Source organism: Motacilla alba, chromosome 8 (assembly GCF_015832195.1).
Source record: "Motacilla alba alba isolate MOTALB_02 chromosome 8, Motacilla_alba_V1.0_pri, whole genome shotgun sequence".
Taxonomy (NCBI): Eukaryota; Metazoa; Chordata; class Aves; order Passeriformes; family Motacillidae; genus Motacilla; species Motacilla alba.
This window is the reverse complement of record NC_052023.1, coordinates 529,947-548,772: the sequence shown is the minus strand read 5'-3', so window position 1 is coordinate 548,772 and position 18,826 is coordinate 529,947. Positions and strand designations below refer to the sequence as shown.

The 18,826-nt window shown below is 52.7% G+C and overlaps 1 protein-coding gene across 1 annotated transcript in view; it reads right to left on the bottom strand.

Moving 5' to 3' along the window:
- Nucleotides 1–17,978, bottom strand: part of NEGR1 (neuronal growth regulator 1) — a 100,546-nt gene extending 82,568 nt beyond the window's left edge. Inside the window, exon 1 of the mRNA XM_038144506.1 lies at nucleotides 17,892–17,978. Coding sequence (XP_038000434.1) covers nucleotides 17,892–17,978 — 87 coding nt within the window. The remainder of the gene's footprint in view (nucleotides 1–17,891) is intronic.
- Between the last annotated feature and the right edge of the window lie 848 nt (nucleotides 17,979–18,826).

Genomic DNA, 18,826 nt, shown 5'->3' with positions numbered 1-18,826 from the left:
TAAACCAGCCTTCTGAAATGGAGTCAAGGTCTCTCCTTCCCTTCACCAAGTCCTGACTACCCAAAAAACCCACAGTAATACCCCGCTGAGCCCGAGTCCCTGGCCCTGCCAAGGCCACCACCGCCCCATGTCCCCAGTGCCACATCCGTGGGGAGTTATGCCCCTGCAGGAATGTAAAATTCCAGCGTTTTCCAAGCAGGAATTCTCCCAGTAGCCAAGCTGAGCTCCCCGGGCCCAGCTGGGGGTGTTCCCCCTCTCCTGTCCGTTGTTCTGGGGCAGAAGGGGCCGAGCCCCCTGTCCCCCCTGGCAGGAGGAGCAGAACTCCCTGCAGGGCACCTCGGCCACAGGAACGTCCCCCAGCAGCTGGACACTGAGAACACATTGCCACCCTTATCCCACTGGGGAACATTGCCCGGGGCTGCCCGTTGGTGTTTTTATGTGCCATAAATGCCCTTTCTACTTCTTATTTCTTATTTCTTTAATAAAAGAAATGAGAAGTGAAGTGAATTTTGCAAAGTTTTACATCTTTCCTGGTGGCAGTGAGAGATCCCAGCCTCCCCAGCACAGCCCAAACCCTGCACTCCGTTACTGTGCTGATGGGTTTTCACCTGGGGGAGAAAAATTACACCTTGGGTCGCTTTGCCACATTGAAAGAATGGTGCTGCACCCCAAAGTGTTTGCCTTGTAATTCAGAATTGATGCAGGAAGAAAACAACAGCGCGTGTCAGTGCTGCATTCCTGACACTGTGCTCTGCCCAGGGAGGAGAGCTGGGTGCAGAGCCTCCTGCAGGCACCACCGAAAAACAAAACAGGGCAGGAAGAGCTCCAGCTGCACGACCCTGCCCGGGAACGTGAGCATGTTTCACCCAAGCACACTGGCCTTTGGGTACTTTCATCTGCATCCGTAGATTCCAGCAGGAGGAGCTGACTCCGAGACGTGCTGAGCTGAAAAATGAGGATGTGGGATCTGAGATCCCACTCCTGGCAAACCTCCTGCTTCCACAAACGTGTCCAAACCCTGCCCTTCCCACCACTCCCCAGTCCCAATCCCATTTCCAGTTCTGTGCCTTGGAAAGCCATGGCAGGAAAAGGGTGCATAAAAAAGTACAGATGCAAACACCAGCCCACCAGTTTTAGTCTCCAATTTAAACTAAACCAAAGGTTTTATTTCTGATCAGCTCATTGTTCTCACAATGGTACCTCTCATTTTTCTAAACAGTTCCATTGAGTTTATATGATACACAGATATAACTTAATTTTGTAAAGCTTTTTCACAGATCTGCCATATAAAAGGTTTTGTCAGTTTTTTCCTAACATCTCTGCAATGCTGATTAGGAATAAATAAATAAAAAATGCTCCCACTAAGTTCTGTGTATTTGGGTTTGTACTCAGCAAGTGTGGGTTTCATTTTTGGCTTCAACAGGATAATTGCTTTTTTAAAATTAATTTGCAGGCCTGCACAAGTTGGGTCATCTCCTGATTTGAAGCAGAACTTCAGCGCATAAAATAGAAATATTCCAGTTTTGTAGAATTTCCACTTCTGGGATGGAAGTGAGCAGATGATAATTACACCCAGCATCAAACAAGTAAAATCCAGGTCTGTGCCCCCCTGAACTGGCTCATCCTGATGATGGACAGGGAGCTGCAGCCATTAAACACAACTGCAGCCTCGTGGAGGTTTGCAACAACTTAATTACAGCCTAATGCTGCTTTCTGGCCCTGGCAAAATTGAAATTTCCCTTGCGATGGCTGCGTTTCACAGTGCAGCTTTCCCTGTGCCCAGGGTGCTCCCCGAGCAGCTCTCCCAGCAGCTGCGACGGGAGCAGGGGAGCTCTGGGGCACGAGGCTTCCTGCTTTCCCTGCAAAGTGCTGCTGGGCTGAGGGCTGTGTCCGGAGCTGGGGCTGCTGCAGGCGAGCCAGGCTGGCAGGGCACCCATGGCAGGGACTCTGGGGACAGCCAGGGCACTGTCCTTGTCACTGCACAGCTCCTGAAAGGTGCCTGGGCTCAGCTGGGCTGGGCTCTGTCTGCAGGCACTGACACAGCCAGAGCACACAGCCTCCAGCTGCACCAAGGGAAACACAGGCTGGAGAGCAGGGAAAGGTTTATACAGAAAGGTGAGAAAGCTCTGGAATGGCTGCCCAGGGAGGTGCTGGAGTCCCCATCCCTGGGTGTGTTTAACAAAGCCTGGATGTGGCACTGGGTGCCAGGGTTTAGCTGAGGTGCTGGGGCTGGGTTGGACTCGATGGCCTTGGGGGTCTCTTCCAGCCCAGTCATTCTGGGAATTCTGGGATTCTGTGGTTCTGTGGTTAGCCCCTGGCACAGGTGCCCAGAGCAGCTGGGGCTGCCCCTGGATCCCTGGCAGTGCCCAGGGCCAGGCTGGAGCAGCCTGGGGCAGTGGGAGGTGTCCCTGCCATGGCAGGGGTGGCACTGGGTGGCTCTGAGGGCCAGGCTGGAGCAGCCTAGGGCAGTGGGAGGTGTCCCTGCCATGGCAGGGGTGGCACTGGGTGGCTCTGAGGGCCCTCACAGCCACACCAGACTGGCATTCTGTGACTCCCTCGCCCTGGGACTGGAGCTCTCTCTCCTCAGACTGCAGCAGAGTGGCTCGGCCACGCTCCTCCTGCCACTCACCAATCAATAATTTACAGTGCCCACAGTGCCCAGAATCTGCTCCCAGACTGAAGGAATTAATCCTGGTTGTAATTACCAGGAACATCAAATGAAATATTAATTCAGCCCTTTCACGTTTCCTCCCTGGGTCCGGCCCGGGTGCACAAAGGGTGACATTTCGGGAAGACAATACACAATGTTCCGTGGCAAAACTCTGATGTGCAGCAACTTTCTGGCTCTGAAGGCTTGTACTGGCTGTATTACAAGCTCACAATATAGGGCTTTAAAAGATATAAAAGATGACATTTCATTCTTGTTCTCTGGAACATTTCTGTTTGAATGGAATTCTTTCCTAAAGAAAATATCAAAAAAGAGGAGATTCAAATGACATTTCTAGCACTGCAAAGCTTTGATTTCAAATGCACAGATCCCAGCCCCTGAGCTTCAGAGCCTGGGGGGCCGACAGGCTGATTCCCAGCCAGACCAGCAAGATCTGGGGTGAATTATCATCACCTTGGTGCAATTTAACCTGGACACACCACTAGTGACCACTTAGGTAGGGAGAAATTAGCAAACCGTTTCAAAAGACTGGCAAAAGTCTTCCCAGATCATGAGCAGAAGTTTCAGGCAGTCAGTAAAAGCTAAATATTCTTCAGGTGCAGGAATGTGGCACCCAAAGCTGAGCCCTTGTTCTGGGAGAGTCCCTGGAAGAACCCAGGGGAGTTCTGCTCGAAGCCACGGCGGCAGGAAGGAAACTTGGATTGATGCTGTGCTTCCAACACACAGCTTGTGCTTCCCGTCCTCCTGCTGGAGTACTCAGCATCGTGGTGGGGCTAACACGGGAGACCAGCAAAGGTTCATGCCCAGAGGGTGCTGGCACTGCCCAGATCCCCAGGAACGGGCACGGCCCCGAGGCTGCCAGAGCAGCTCCTGGAGGGTTTGGAAAGCGCTGCCAGGGATGCCCAGGGTGGGATTTGGGGTGTCTGAGCAGGGCCAGGGGCTGGGCGGGGTGATCTTTGGGGTCCCTTCAGCTCAGGATATTCCAGGGTTTAAGGACTGGCAGGACTCGGCAAAGGCAGGTGATGGTGAGCTCCAGGAGCTGAGCTGGCTCTCGGGGAGAAGGGGCACAGCCTCGGGCCCAGGTGGATAACAAGGGCCCTTTCTGCTTCAGGAGCCTCTGGAATTCAGGTGGGCTGAGCCGGGACTGAGCCCCCTTTAGCCCTGGGCTCCGTGAGGTGGTGCCCTGCCCTGCCGGGTCCGTCAGGCGCTTCATGGCGTGGAATTGCACAGGCTGCTGGAAAGGCAAACCCGGCCCTGAGCAGTTTCTGTCTGCCTGATGGTCTGAAGTGATTAGTCCTTTGTCTGTGCACTTCTGCAATTACAATTATTAGCAAAAAAACAAAATAGAACCCTAATGACCCAAAGAATGCAGCAGGGGCGTGTCGGTGTTCATCAGCTCGGAACTAACAAAGGCTGGCTCTGGGAGGGCTGCGCTGCCAATCCTGGCCATCACCGGGCTGCTCCTCACTCCTGAGATCAAAACCAGACACTCACTCATTGCCTCCCCTAAAACTGCACCCAGATTTCCCTGCTGGAGTGCAGGGCCTGCGGCACGAGCGAGGGTGAGCACTGCACCCAGCACACAGAGATTTGCATGCCTAACTCCTGGAAAGCAAGGTGTCACCCTGATTTTCTAAGACTTTGCTAAGCCTTCTGATGTTTGCATTCTTGTAATAAACTTTCTCACACACAGTTCTGTAAACAACTTATGTTTTGCATTCTTTCATGGAGGAGGAGAGAATTGATGGACTCGTGGTCTGTCCAGTGTCATTGGAGAGGTGGCACTGTCACCCTCCAATCCACTGTCACTTTTGGAAAACTATAAATGTTAGAGTCAGAAAATAAAGATCCCTCTTTTTGTCCACCTGGAGAGCAGCAGTGTCCATGTCGTCTTTTCGTGTCGTATTACGACAGCAAGGATCCTCCATTCCCACACTGCTCTGTGCTCTGAGCTCCCCGTTCAGCGGGCACTGAACTGCCCTGCCCTGGCAGAGGAAAGCTCCTCCAGTGCCTCCTCCCCTGTGCCTGTGGGGAGGCCATCGCAGGAATCCTCTCCTGTATCGATGGGGATGCACAGATGCTGAGTGAGAAGGGAACATTCATTCCATATCCCGAGAAAACACCGCAGCACAGCCCCCAAAGCATCTTTATATCAGCAAAACAGTGGTGGGGTGTGTGCACACACCTGTTTGGGTAATTACAGATGGGATTCCTGCATGGAAAAGAAGCATTTGCACGGTCCAGAGCAAATGATTTCCAGTTTCCAGGCGCTGCCCACACATTCCCTGGTAAGTTCTGTTATTTCCCCTGGCACACCCCGGGCTCATTCCCATGGGACAGGACCTGGCTCAGGTCCCTCCCCTGGGAAAGGAGCTGTGGACATGGCACGAGCTGGGGCTGGCAGCTCTCTGCAGTCACTCGTAGGACCTCATCCCCTTCCCCACCGAGGGCATTTGTCCAGAACTTTATCTCCCTCCAATTATGCCTGAAGTTGCTGGGAAGGTGGCACTGACTCATTCCTGCCACAGCCCAGGGTCCCAAAGGGACCCAAATTATTCCTTCCACAAGGCTAATTTGCCTCGGCAGAAAAATGATGAAGAAGGAATGAAATCGAAGCTTGAGGGAAAATCTTATGGTCAATAATACATTATTTATGTTTGAAATTAGCTTCTCACATCCCTCATTAGCATAATTGCCCCGGTCTGGGCCAGGTCTGAGCATGTTCTCTGGCAGAAGTGGATCCAAGGCAATCAGGAATTTACCTGGCTGGGAATGAATCCCCCAGTGCTTCCAGGAGCTGGGGGTGTGACAGCACAGGGCTGAGGGAAATCTCTGCACAGCCCCCACAGAAACACCTCCACACGTCTGCTGGCTCTGCTTCCCTGCTGCACCTTCTCCTGAGGTGCCCTCCTGCTGCAGGCTTTATCTCTTTCCTCCCTGGACAGAGCAGTTCTCACATACTATTTAATGTAAAAATATCTCCCCTCTGTTCTCCAGCTGGCTCTCAGCTCTCCCAGCATCCCACAGCCCCCTCTGCCAGCATCTGGGCTGTCACATTTCCATCACTTCTCACTGCAGTCCTGGACTCTCCCCATCCCATGGATTTCTGCCCTCCACCAGCAATCCCTCTGCGTGCTTCCACCTTGGAGGCCGAGGGCAGGGTTTGTGTAAAATCAAACCCGGCATTTGCCTTCCCAAAGACCTGTGCGTGTCCATGATAAGCTCATTCCTTCATGCCCTTCTCCTTTCTTTGAAGCTTGCTCCCCAAACTGAGACCCCCGTGCCACTGGCTGCCCCTCTGCAAGGTGGGAATGGCATTTCTAAAGGGATCAGATGAGGACATCAAATACTAAAAGCCTTTGTAGGGAAGAGATTTCCGCTGCTTTTTAGGCGTCAGATGTCTCTAAAAGCACTTCAAAGACAAAAGGGAAGGGTTTGGCCCCGCTTTGAGAAGAGGGACATAAAGATGAAGCTGTTAAGAGATCTCCCTGCAGCACCAGGAACTCCCCACATCAAAGGTCAGCACTGCTGCACTGCTGGGCTCTGGGACACAGGGACACTTTTGTCCTCCGGAATGCCAGAACCATGAATCCCAGGAGTGGCTTCGATGACCCCAAAATGTGCTCCCCACTAGTCACACTCATGCAGCTTCTCGTTGTGCTAGTGTAACACACCAAAAAAGGGCATCTTTTCAATCAAGAGTAATTAATCTGAAAATCAGCACTTTGAAACACTTCGTGCAGCATCTGACCCCATGGAGCACTGAAGAAAAGCCATTTAGCCAATTATGCTGAAAACTAGCCTGGCAAAATAAACGCCGTTTTTCATATTTGGATTAAACCTTTAATTCTTCCATGTGATTTCACCTGAAACACCAAACTCCAGTGTCTGTGTGGCTATGCAGCAGGTTTTCACTCCAGGGAGTGTGCTCCACGGGCACTCTGTGCCTGGGAGCAGCCCCTGAGCAGCTGCAGTGGCTGAGATCCTCCACCTGCCCAGGGCAGTGCCTTCCAGCCCTGGCCTGCCCTCTCCTTTCTCAGGGAGCGTGGCCAGGGCAGGCCTGGCCGTGGCACTCCGGGCTCTGGGCTGTGACCAGGGGGGCATCAGCCCCAGCCTGGGCTCCATGCTCTGGGGGGACTTCTCCAGCCTCAGGGGTTCTGTGATTTCACCAGCTCAGATCAGGTTTAATCTGGCCAGGATAGGCTGGCCTAACGCAAGCACGCCCCCAAAACATCTACAGAAATCATGCTGTGATTTATGGAAGCAATTTCTGCATTGCACGACACCTTTGACAGGGAAACAACAACCTGGCAGTGTTCGGTCCTGCTCCCAAAGCCCTGCTCACCCAGAGGAGCACAGCCAGGGCTCCGGGGCAGGGCTCAGAGCAGGAATCCCATGGGAATTACACCATCCCTCAGGACAGCCCTCTGCCTGCAGTGCTCCCTGTCCCCACCAGCCCATGGCCAGCACTGTGCCCGTGTCACACAGGTGCCACCCGCAGGGCTGGCTCACACCCCTCAGCATCCCTCCGCCTCTCCCTGCAGGGCTGCCCTCAGCCAAACGAGTCCAACTCTCCCCTCCTCTTTCAGGATGCTTGGCGTGCTTCCAGAGCTGTTGCATGTTCTTCCAGAGGCCTTTCACGCAGCATGAACTGTATTTTTACTATAAACACTGTCAAAGGTGTGAGCTGCTGCTCTGCATCCCGTCATTCATCATCCCCAAATCCACACCCGTCACCGAGCTCGCGGCTCTGCCCTCATGCTCCTTCCTGCCCTACACAACAGCGGCTTCACCCCGGAGCACGGGAAGGAAGATTCCAGCCCTGCACATTCCTCATTACTGCCAAATCAGCACTGCCCAAACAGCCCCGAGCAGGGCATAAATACCATCAGTAACCTCACACCCCTTCCCCACGGTGTTGGCATCACTTGGTGATTCAGCCCGCGGCCCAGGGACAGCCTGCCCGGGGAAAAGGCTGGGAAACACGGCTGGGAAACATGCCTGGGAAACACGGCTGGGAAACACGGCTGGGAAACACGGCTGGGAAACACGGATGGGAAACACGGCTGGGAAACACGGCGGGGAAACACGGCTGGGAAACACGGATGGGAAACAACACGGCTGGGAAACAACACGGCTGGGAAACAACACGGCTGGGAAACACGGCTGGGAAACACGGCTGGAAACACGGATGGGAAACATGGCTGGGAAACACGGATGGGAAACACGGCGGGGAAACACGGATGGGAAACAACACGGCTGGGAAACGCGGCTGGGAAACGCGGCTGGGAAACACGGCTGGGAAACACGGCTGGGCCCTGTCTGCAGGAAAGGGAGTGGATCCTGGCTCCAGCACCTCCTGCAACCAGCTCCTCCTGAAACCAGCTCCTCCCAGTGTGAGCACCTCCTGATCCGAACTCCTCCTGAAACTAGCACCTCCTGATCCCAGCACCTCCCAGTCTGAGCATCTCCTTATCCCAGCATCTTCTGACCCCAGCCCCTCCTGATCCCAGCACCTCCTGAAACCAGTGCTTCCCAGTCCCAGCACTTCCCAGTCCCAGCACCTCCTGACCCCAGCGTTCCCAGACTGAAGCATCTCTTCCCAATGGGAAAACCCCATGGAAAAGAGGGTGAGAATGATCACAAGGAAGAAACTGAGAATGTTCCAATGGGAGGAAAAGGAGCAGAGGACAAAGGGCCCCAGCTGGCCGGAAATGAGCCTTTCCTGGTGAAATGCATCCCTGCCATGGGATGGAGGTGGCCAGATCCCTTTGGCTGCCCACTACAAATCCACCCTCAGGAAATCACTCCTCACCCAGCCATGAGCAGCTCAAGGTGGATGCTGAGCACAGTGGAAGCCCAGCCCTGCGCAGGAGAGGCTCCCCACGGGGCGGAAGGATGACTCTCCAAGCCCCTGACACCACCAGCAGAATTCCCAAAAATATGTTCATGAACTCCGTGAAACCAATTAAGGCCACGAGCCAACTGCACTGACTCCTGCAAGGTCTGCACCTGTTTGTTGTTTCTTTAAAATGCCACGAAAATTGGCAGCAACGTGAAGTGAATGTGCTGAAATTGTTCCTTAATAGGACTGAAGCGAGAATTAGAACAAAAATAACGCAAATACTGTGCTTGCAGCCGAGAGAACAAAGTGTTCACACTTCCAAGCTGATGTCTGAGTGTTCTTGTTTTTCCAGTGCTAGTTTACTGCCAATTCCAAAGGAAAAGAGGCAGTGGAGGGGGCATGCTTGGGTTTAATAGGAAACAGATTGAGACAAGCAATGGTAAAGGAGGAAAATAAAATACTCTGCGAGCAGACCCCTCAGGGTGAGGGTGACCCTGGGGGTAATCCACCTCCCAGACATAAAAATCAAGGTCCAGGGGGCGTGAATCAGTCACGGTGATGACAAAACAGGCCACGGCAGCTCAGCCCTGGCTGCAGGACTGCTCCGTGCCTGGGACAGCAGGAATTGCCACATCTGTGCCCAGGACAGCGGGAATTGCCACATTTTCCCAGGACAGGAGGAATTGCCATATCTGTGCCCAGGACAGGAGGAATTGCCACGTCTGTGCCCGGGACAGCAGGAGTTGTCACATCGGTGCCCAGAACAGCAGAAATTGCCACATTTTCCCGGGACAGCAGGAATTGTCACATCTGTGCCCGGGACAGCAGGAATTGCCACGTCTGTGCCCGGGACAGCAGGAATTACCACATCTGTGCCCGGGACAGCAGGAATTGCCATGTCTGTTCCCAGGAGAGCAGGAATTGCCACGTCTGTGCCCAAGAGAGCAGGAATTGCCACATTTTCCCAGGACAGCAGGAATTGCCATATCTGTGCCCCGGACAGGAGGAATTGTCACATCTGTGCCCGGGACAGCAGGAATTGCCATATCTGTGCCTGGGACAGCAGGAATTGTCACATCTGTGCCCAGGACAGCAGGAATTGTCACGTCTGTGCCCGGGACAGCAGGAATTGCCATGTCTGTTCCCAGGAGAGCAGGAATTGCCACGTCTGTGCCCAAGAGAGCAGGAATTGCCACATTTTCCCAGGACAGGAGGAATTGCCATATCTGTGCCCGGGACAGCAGGAATTGCCATGTCTGTGCCCAGGACAGCAGGAATTGCCACGTCTGTGCCCAGGACAGCAGGAATTGCCACATCTGTGCCCGGGACAGCAGGAATTGCCACATCTGTGCCCGGGACAGCAGGAATTGTCACATCTGTGCCCGGGAGAGCAGGAATTGCCACGTCTGTGCCTGGGACAGGAGAAATTGCCACATCCCAGCTCCGTCCCCACGAGAGGGGAAGGGCAATCACAGCCTGCCATTGCCAGCACGCCTCAGTGACCCTGTCCCCAGGCTGAGCTGCAGCCAGCATGGCACTGGGATGGCTGAGCGGGGACCCTGCATGTGCTCCTGCCTTGGTGGTGATCCCTCATTCCCCTCTGCTCTCTCGGGCCAATCAAACTCCCCTCAGCACGCACAGGCAAAGCACTGATTTCGCTGTGTCCTTCTCTGGAAAGCCTGGAGTTGCTAATCAACAGCTTAGAAGTGACTTGAAAATGTCAAGGAACAAATGAAAATTGCTGAGGTTAATGGAGTCCAAGCACAGGAGCCATGGCACAATCCGGGTTTAGATAATTGTAATCCCTTCTTAACTTTTCCCCAAGATTTCATACAAAATGTTACCCATTTGGATGAGACCTGCCTTTGTCCAGAGCCGGAATGTGTCACAGGAAATATCCATCTTTCCTGCAGGTTCCCTTCTGGCACTGATGCTCGGGGGGTCCCCTGAGCTGGGGCTTATTCCCAGGGCTTCCCTCACCACTCCAGACTCCTTCTAATGCCAAGATTCTTCTTTCCCTGTCATAGACATTTGTGAAAAAGTACTCGTTCTTGGGACAGACCCTTCAGCACCAGGCCACTGCTCCTCTCCTCAGTGCTCCTGTGGCCAGTGAAAAACCAAAGCCAAGCCCATTTCTCAGTGCAGCAAATTCTGAGGAGCGCTAGAGAGGATTACACGAGCAGCTGAGTGGGCATATGGCATTCCATCCAAACTGACAGTCGTCCAAACTGTTCCTGTAACGGGTATTGGTAACTGCTTTATCTACATTTGTGTGGGACATGGGGAAAAAAAAAAAAAGGATCTTAAAAATTTGAGAATGAATAAACCACCACCGCTGACTGTTAACAAACCCCTTCTTCAACAGTTAATGAGCTCCAACTGCTGAAACATTGTGCTGTGCCTGACAACTCCTACCAGCTATTCTGAAGGCGTCACAGAGCTCCAGAAAACCCCAGGCAGGAAAGCTGATGGGCTAAAATCAGTGCTTGATACCCGTGCAAAGCGGCAGAGGCCGAGCACGCAGGGATGCAGGAAATGCAGTTTGTGCACCTGTTTCTGTATCTGCACACACACTCACAGTTTCCACAGCCTCTGGATGGAGTTTGTAATCAAATCCTTCTGTGAAAACCCATGGGGGAATATGGAATTCAGACTGACTGCGGTCCTGAAGCTCCCCTCTGAGCCTCCCCACCACTGGCTCCCACACTGAGCTGCTGAGCTCCAGCCATCGATTTGTCTGAAGACCTTTAGAAATTGACATTTTACCAAATATTAAATCCTTCCTATTCTTTTGTCTCCCGCAAAAATAATTGTTTTAACATTTTAGGTAAAGTCTTTTGTCACGGACTGGGCTTTTGGTGGATGTTTCCTGAGGCTGGGATGAGATCTGGCATTTGAGACCACTGCAAGGGATGGAGGGACAGGACACGGACTGCCAGAGGGGAGGGAGGGATGGGATATCGGGAAGGAATTCCTGGCTGGCAGGGTGGGCAGCCCTGGCACAGGTGCCCAGAGCAGCTGGGGCTGCCCCTGGATCCCTGGCAGTGCCCAGGCCAGGCTGGAGCAGCCTGGGACAGTGGGAGGTGTCCCTGCCATGGCAGGGGTGGCTCTGGGTGGCTCTGAGGTCCCTTCCCACCCAAACCCATCTGGGATTCTCTGGTTCTTCCAGCACAAGGCAGGTCTTCCCCCAGTTTATATATTTAATCAAAACTTTTCAGATCATTATCATTCAGAGGTGCCAGTGCAATTCTCTCCACTTTCAGGTTTCATGAGGACTGAGAGAATTCACTGAAACTTTTGTTTTCTCTCTCCCACATTCAAACCCACACAACCCCTCAAATCTATCCAATTCTTCAGAAAGCCAGCCCCTCAAACACTCAGTCCCTCAAACACCCAACTCCCCAAAACCCAACCCTTCAAACACCCAACCCTTCAAACACCCAACTCCCCAAAAACAGCCCTTCAAACACCCAACCCTCCAAACTCCCTACTCCCCAAACTCCTAACCCTGCAAACACCCAACCCTTCAAACACCCAACTCCCCAAAAACCCAGCCATGCAAACACCCAACTCCCCAAAAACCCAGCCCTCCAAACACTCAACTCCCCAAAAGCAGCCCTTCAAACAACCAATCCTCCAAACTCCCAACCCTCCAAACACCCAACTCCCCAAAAACCCAGCCCTTCAAACACCCAACTCCCCAAAAACCCAACCTCTCAAACACCCAACCCTCTAAACTCCCAACTCCCCAAACTCCCAACTCCCCAAATTCCTAAGCCTGCAAACACCCAACCCCTCAAACACCTGACTCTCCAAACACCCAACTCCCCAAACACCCAGCCCCTCAAGCAGCCACCCTTTAAAACATCCCAGCCCTGGGATGCCCGGCTGCTGTGGTGTCAGAACCCAGGAGTCTCTCTGACGTTCCTGGATGATCCGGGCCCCAGCCAGGCAGGTCAGAGACCCTGGCATGCAGGCAAAGACCCCTGAGGCTTTGAGTTTGACCCATGGAGCAAATGACCAACTCTGTATGAAGAATTACAAGTCACAAAAGTTCAGATAGCACAGCAGTGGTGATCACAGGGTGAAGGGAAACGTTTTAGGATTCTGTACATGGGGGTTTGGGACTTTGTACAGGGGGGGCTGAGGCTCCAGGATGCAGGAATCAGGGCGTGCCCTGCCCTTTCTTCCTCCTGGCCTCCATGGTTTGGGTGATGCTGGCACTTTCAGATTGGTTCAGAGTAGAAGCTGAGTGTCTGACACAGGTGATGGGTGTTGGAACAGAGCTGTAAATATGGTACACGTAGTTTTTAGTATAAAGGACAGCAGCAGCCCCGTGGGAGGGCAGCGTGCCCCTGGCTGAGCTGCTGAACAGATCTCGGCAGGCCAGACAGAAAATGTTCTAGATAACAATTAATAAACAACCTTGAGAACGACAGCCGAAGAGTCCTGACTCCTTCAACAGCTGGGTTGGGAAAAAGACTCTCTAACACATCTGGGGGTCGCCTGACAGCGGAAAATCCCGGACTGTGGCTGCAGGAGCTGCTGGCCGTGGCCAGGCTGTGCAGAACAGACCCCTTGGCTCCTGCTCTCTGCACACACACGCAGGGAGCTGGGGCAGCGCAGCTCGGGGGGACCTGGCAGCAGGATTCCCTGCAGGACTGCCCTGCCCGAGCCCCGCAGGCTGGACCTGCCTCCCCCAGCCCTGGCAGGGGGGAAGAGTCCCCGCGACATTGCCATCGTGCAGAGGTGACGCGCAAACAAAGCCTCCTGGCAAGAGGAGCTGCCTGCTCGTGTTAAGGTGGAGATGATTCTCAGATCAGGCCTGTGTTTCTGTGAGCACTGTCACAGCAATTAGAGGTTTTAAGGAAACCAAAGTCACAGATAATGTATTGAAATAATAAAGTGACATTTTGATATGCAACCAGCAGACATTAAGGAAATGACAACTGACTCCAAAACGTCCAGAAAGATATTTAAATCAGTAATGCTGAATAAATTAAATGAGCAATTACTGGTATGTTTGACAAAGCATGATACAACAATATATTAGGCGTATATTAGCTCAGCCTTTACTCACTGATCTTTATCTGCTCTTAATTAATGAATTTAATTGACTGTAAGGGAGATTTGAGAATGGCTTGTTACAAGTCAAGGAGGAAAACCATTTCATATTTTGGGGAGGGGAAGCAGAGGGAGTCAGCAGTGGGAAACCCTGGGGAGGAGCCACTCCTGGTCTGTGCCCGTGCCCAGAGCGGGGAAGGGGCAGGAGAGTCTGCAATAATTGTGATTTTCATTGTCGTTACCTTGTGTGTTCTCTGTGCTCTCCTGTGCACTTCTCTGTTTGCACTTGTCTATGTCAGTCCAATACATGTGTTATTCCAAAAAAGCACCAATAATAATAAATCGGAAAATAAGAGCAAACCTCCTAAAATTGAAGATTTGTTGTGCTATTATGCACATAATCCTTACAAAGACTGAACATTATTATAATTATTATTATTTTAGCTTTATTTTCAATTGCATTTCAAATAACAACTGTTTGTGGTTTTCTCTCTTTGCCACACCTGGGGACTAAAATATATGGTTAAACTATCTGAAATCAGTTGAAATTAGTTCTATTTTCCATATCTGGGGAATAGAATATAGGCTTAAACTGTTTGAAATGAGTTAAGCCTGGAACTGTCAGATGGAGCTCACTCCTGGAGTTTCTCCCAGTAAATGATATTTAAATGGCTTGTGGCTGTGCCACTTCCAGAGTGGAAGATTTTTGTCTCCACCAAACATGAAACAATAGGGCCAGAAACGTGCTCCAAATCCTGGAGGTGCCAATTTCAACCAGCCTAGCCCAGAAGGAATGATCCCTCATGGAGGTGCCAATTTCAACCAGCCTAGCCCAGAAGGAACGATCCCTCACAGCTCCCGGGGCTGCCAGCCCCAGAGCAGGAGGAGGGCAGTGGGACAGGAGCTCAGGGACGTCTCCTGGGAAGGGGTGGAGAAGCCAGGAGGGCGTGGGGGATGCATTTCCTGGGTGCATAACTCCTGTCACCCGTGAGTTTGCCACCACAAAACCCAGCAGCTGCAGAGCTGCTCTCCCCAAGCTTAGCCCCACAGGAGTGCAGCCCCTGGCTCCACAAACACCTGAGAAGCCTGGCCAGAAACTACTGGCAATTCCTTCACCAGAACTCTGGTTCGTGGGGAAGTGTCGGAACCCAGGACATCCCTCTGGCTGCCCTGGATGGCCCGAGCCCCGGGCAGGGGGCTCTGAGACCCTGGCAGCAGCCAAAGACATGCGTGGGGTTTGGATCTCAGCCCGTGGAGCAAATTACCAACTCTGTATGGAGAATTACAAGCCACACACACAAGTTTAGGTGTTGCAGTAGAAGCAGTCACAAAGCGAAGGGAAGGATTTCTGAGTGCTGTACAGAGGGGTTTAAGCCTTGTACGCAGGGGTCCAAGTTTTGTCCATGGGGGTCAGGGGTTCTAAGATGGAGGGACTTGGGTGTGCCCTGTCCTCCTTCTTTCTCCTTCCTAGCCTCCATGTCTTTGGTGACGTTGGCACTCACAGATTGGTTTAGAGTAGACAGTCACCATTCAATATAGATAGCAGGCATTGGGGGAAAATATAAACATGGAACACGTAAAGTGTGATATCAAAGATGGCACCAGCCCCTGGGAGGGCAGTGTGCCTCTGTCTGACCTGCTGAACGGGCCACAGCAGCCCAGGAGAAGAATCTTGTAGATAACCAACAATAAACAACCTTGGGAACAGACAACAGAGGACTGCTGAGTCTTTCTTTGAAAGCACAGGTTGGAGGAGGGACTTTTCCATCTTTTGGGGTCACCCCAATCCGGGGGTGAAACCCCACATCTGGCATCCCTGGGTGGGCAGGAGACCCGACAGGGAAGTGCCTCGGGCTTTTCCCAAGCAGGGGGAGCTGGCAGAGCTCCATGTGCAGCTCTGCACAGGAGGGAACCCAGCTCAGGAAACACTCGGGAGAACAAGCCCGGATCCTTCCTGCAGGGGGAAGGAATCCCACCGCCCGAGGGCAGGGAGGGATGGGAGACTGGGAATGAGGAATTGCTTCCTGGCAGGGATGGATGGGAGACTGGGAATTGGGAATTGTTCCCTGGCAGGGTGGGATGGGACATTGGGAACTGGGAATTGTTCTCTGGGAGAGTGGGATGGGATATTGGGAACTGGGAATTGTTCTCTGGGAGGGTGGGATGGGATATTGGGAACTGGGAATTGTTCCCTGGCAGGGATGGATGGGACATTGGGAACTGGGAATTGTTCCCTGGGAGGGTGGGATGGGATATTGGGAACTGGGAATTGTTCCCTGGGAGGGTGGGATGGGACATTGGGAATTGTTCCCTGGGTTTCACAGGGTGCCCAGAGCAGCTGGGGCTGCCCCTGGATCCCTGGCAGTGCCCAGGCCAGGCTGGACACTGGGGCTGGAGCACCTGGGGCAGTGGCAGTGTCCCTGCCATGGCAGGGGTGGCTCTGGGTGGCTCTGAGGTCCCTTCCCACCCAAACCAGTCTGGGGGTCCCTGGTTTTCCAGACAGGAAATATCCCCCTCACACCTCCAGTTTTCCCAGGAACGCTGCAGGGGGCTGTTTTTTCGGTGACCTTTGACAGGCCAGGGCAGAACAGCCCCGTTTTTGTTTACACCTTTTGTCAGAAGCCCAGAGCTGTCAGAGGGAGGCTGAGGAGGAACTTCGGGAAGCAGGAGCAGCCCCTGGGGGCCCTGCCTCGCTCTTCTCCATCAGTAAGAGCCCAACAACAGCCCATCAAGCATTCTAACAATGCCATTAGCTGGGCAGCTGCTCGGCACAGCACCAGAGGGGCCAGCAGAACGAGCTGCAAGAACAGCTCCAGATGTATTAAATATTAAAATATTGTTAAATATTAAAACAAAACTTCTGAAAGATAAAAGCCGAGCAAAAGTCACCACCCATTCTGATGTTTTACGTAGCTCTGTCTCAAAGCATTTTGTAACAGGAACGGCCTGGGCACTTGGGAAAAACCAAAGGACAAGAGCAGCACTTAATTACAGCATTAAACCATCGAGTTCCTGTTGACTGAGAGAACACAGAGCCCAATAATTCAGATTTGCTTGACAAATTCATCTTCCTTTTCTCTGTTTCTGACTCTAACACACACAGAAGGAAGAGGAGGAGTCACCAAAGGGAGCAGCTCCTTTGAAATCCTGCCCCTAACCTGCTCCTATGCAACGAATTTAATTTTTTTCTGTTTCAGAAAAAAAAGCTCCTTTTATTTCCCTCTGTGCAGTGACCCTGATCAAACCCATTCTATTGAACGAGGGTGCAAGACAAGAGGGAGGTAAATTCTGTGAAGCCTTTGCCCGAATTGAAGGCTCTGTGTTCAACATCAGAGTCCTCCAGGAGAGCTTCCATGGATCACTGCATCCCCTGAGCCCCTCTCAGCACAGCCAGGAGCACCCAGAGCTGGCTCTGCCCTGCCCCAGGAGCTCCAGGCACTGGAATGGGAACGGGAGAGAGAGCAGGGAGGGAGAGGCTGACAGAAGAGAGGAGGAATTCCAGGCTGCCACGGAGCTGGAGGTGTGAGGAACAGGAATCTGCTCTCCCAGGAGAAGACAACAGGATTCCATGTGGAAGGGCACAAAAAGGGAGACCTCGAACACAGCAGCTGGTGCTGGGGGCTGCGACCTCAGAACAGTCTGAGAGGGAGTCCAAGGACAAGCACAGCATCCCAGAACCAGGCAGGAGGGAAAACCCTCTCAGAGCATCGAATCCAGGCATTCCCAGCCCTGCCCATGTCCCTGCTCTCCTTGGTGTTTCATCCCAAGCAGCTGCCTCTCACCCAAGCAATCCCCTGCCACGACCCCCAGAGCTTCCCCCTGTCCAAAATGCCCAGAGCTTTGGGGGCAGCCAAGGTGGGCAGAGCACTGAGAGAACACAGGCTGGGCACAGGATTAGGGGATTCCTGCATTGATGGGACCAACATGTGCAGAGCACTGAGAGAATTCAGGCTGGGCACAGGATTTAGGGATCCCTGGACTGATGGGACACACAGGATCACAGCAGCCCTTCCTGGATCTGGGAAGCACTGGGATTTTCCATGCCAGCCACCAGCACCTCCTGGCACTCCTCAGCCCCAGCCCGGGCCAGCAGCAAACTCTTTAATTACAAGCACCGTGCTCTAAAATTGGATAAATGCACCGAGCTGCCTTTTTGGTTGTTTGCACAAAGGAGTGGGCAAAGCACTTTTGAAGGATGGCAAAGCAAGCAGGATCTCCAGCCCCTCTCGGAATAATTGTCCCTTCATTCAGGGCCGGGGTAACCATGGCAAATAACTGCTCTGTGCTCAGCCTCCTCCTGCTCAGCTGAATTACCTCTTCACTAAAAACCACTTGGAGAACAATTAAACCCGCCTGAAAATCGGGGGTTTTTTTCTCCTCAGAAAGCTCAGAGATGTCCATTGGCGACATTTTAAATTTTTTTCCAGGAATCTTTGCTTGTGCAGCAAATACCAGTGGCCACCAACCACTCACACAAACTTATATTTTTATATATATTATTAACATTCCACCCATTACCAGAAGAGGAAACACTGGCAGACGCAAGGAGGGGTGACTTTCAATCCGGGAGTGGGTTTAGCTGGGAATTTGGGGAGGAATTCTTGCTGGGAGGGAGGCGAGGCCCTGGCACAGGGTGCCCAGAGAGGCAGGCACTGCCCTGTCCACAGAGAAGGCCACGGGTACTCGTGGGTATTCCCTGGATTGCTGACTTGAGGCCTCAGTGGTTCCGTGCAATGGGGCTCTGGAAGGAGCTGTCCCCTGCACCTTCCCGGGGTCTTTGGGAAGCCTTGGAGCCCAGCACAGCAAAGGAGGACCCTCCCTGCATCCTCTCCCTGCTTGCTTGCTGGAAATTAAACAGCATTTCCAAGAGGCTTCCATTTGCAGCTCTGATGTACATCACCTCTTGCAGATGGCAAAAAGGCACTGACAAACCAAATAACTGCTTCGTAGCAGCACTCCAGGTACTTCAGACTGGAGAAACCAAGTCAAAGGAAACCAGTATGAGTACCTTTTCTAACTGGAGTGGATTGGGAAGCTTGTCCTGCTGTGGAGGTTTATTGCTGCTCCTGTGAGCATCCCCCCAGCCCTCGCTGACTGTGGCCACACAGCTGAATATTCAAAAACTTATGGACAGCAACACCTGCGGGACACAGGTTTCTGTGAATTTTCTTTTCTTTCCATGTCTCCCCCATTTTACTGTCTCTCAGTGCAGAGCAGTGATAACCTCATTAATTAACTGACCACCACAC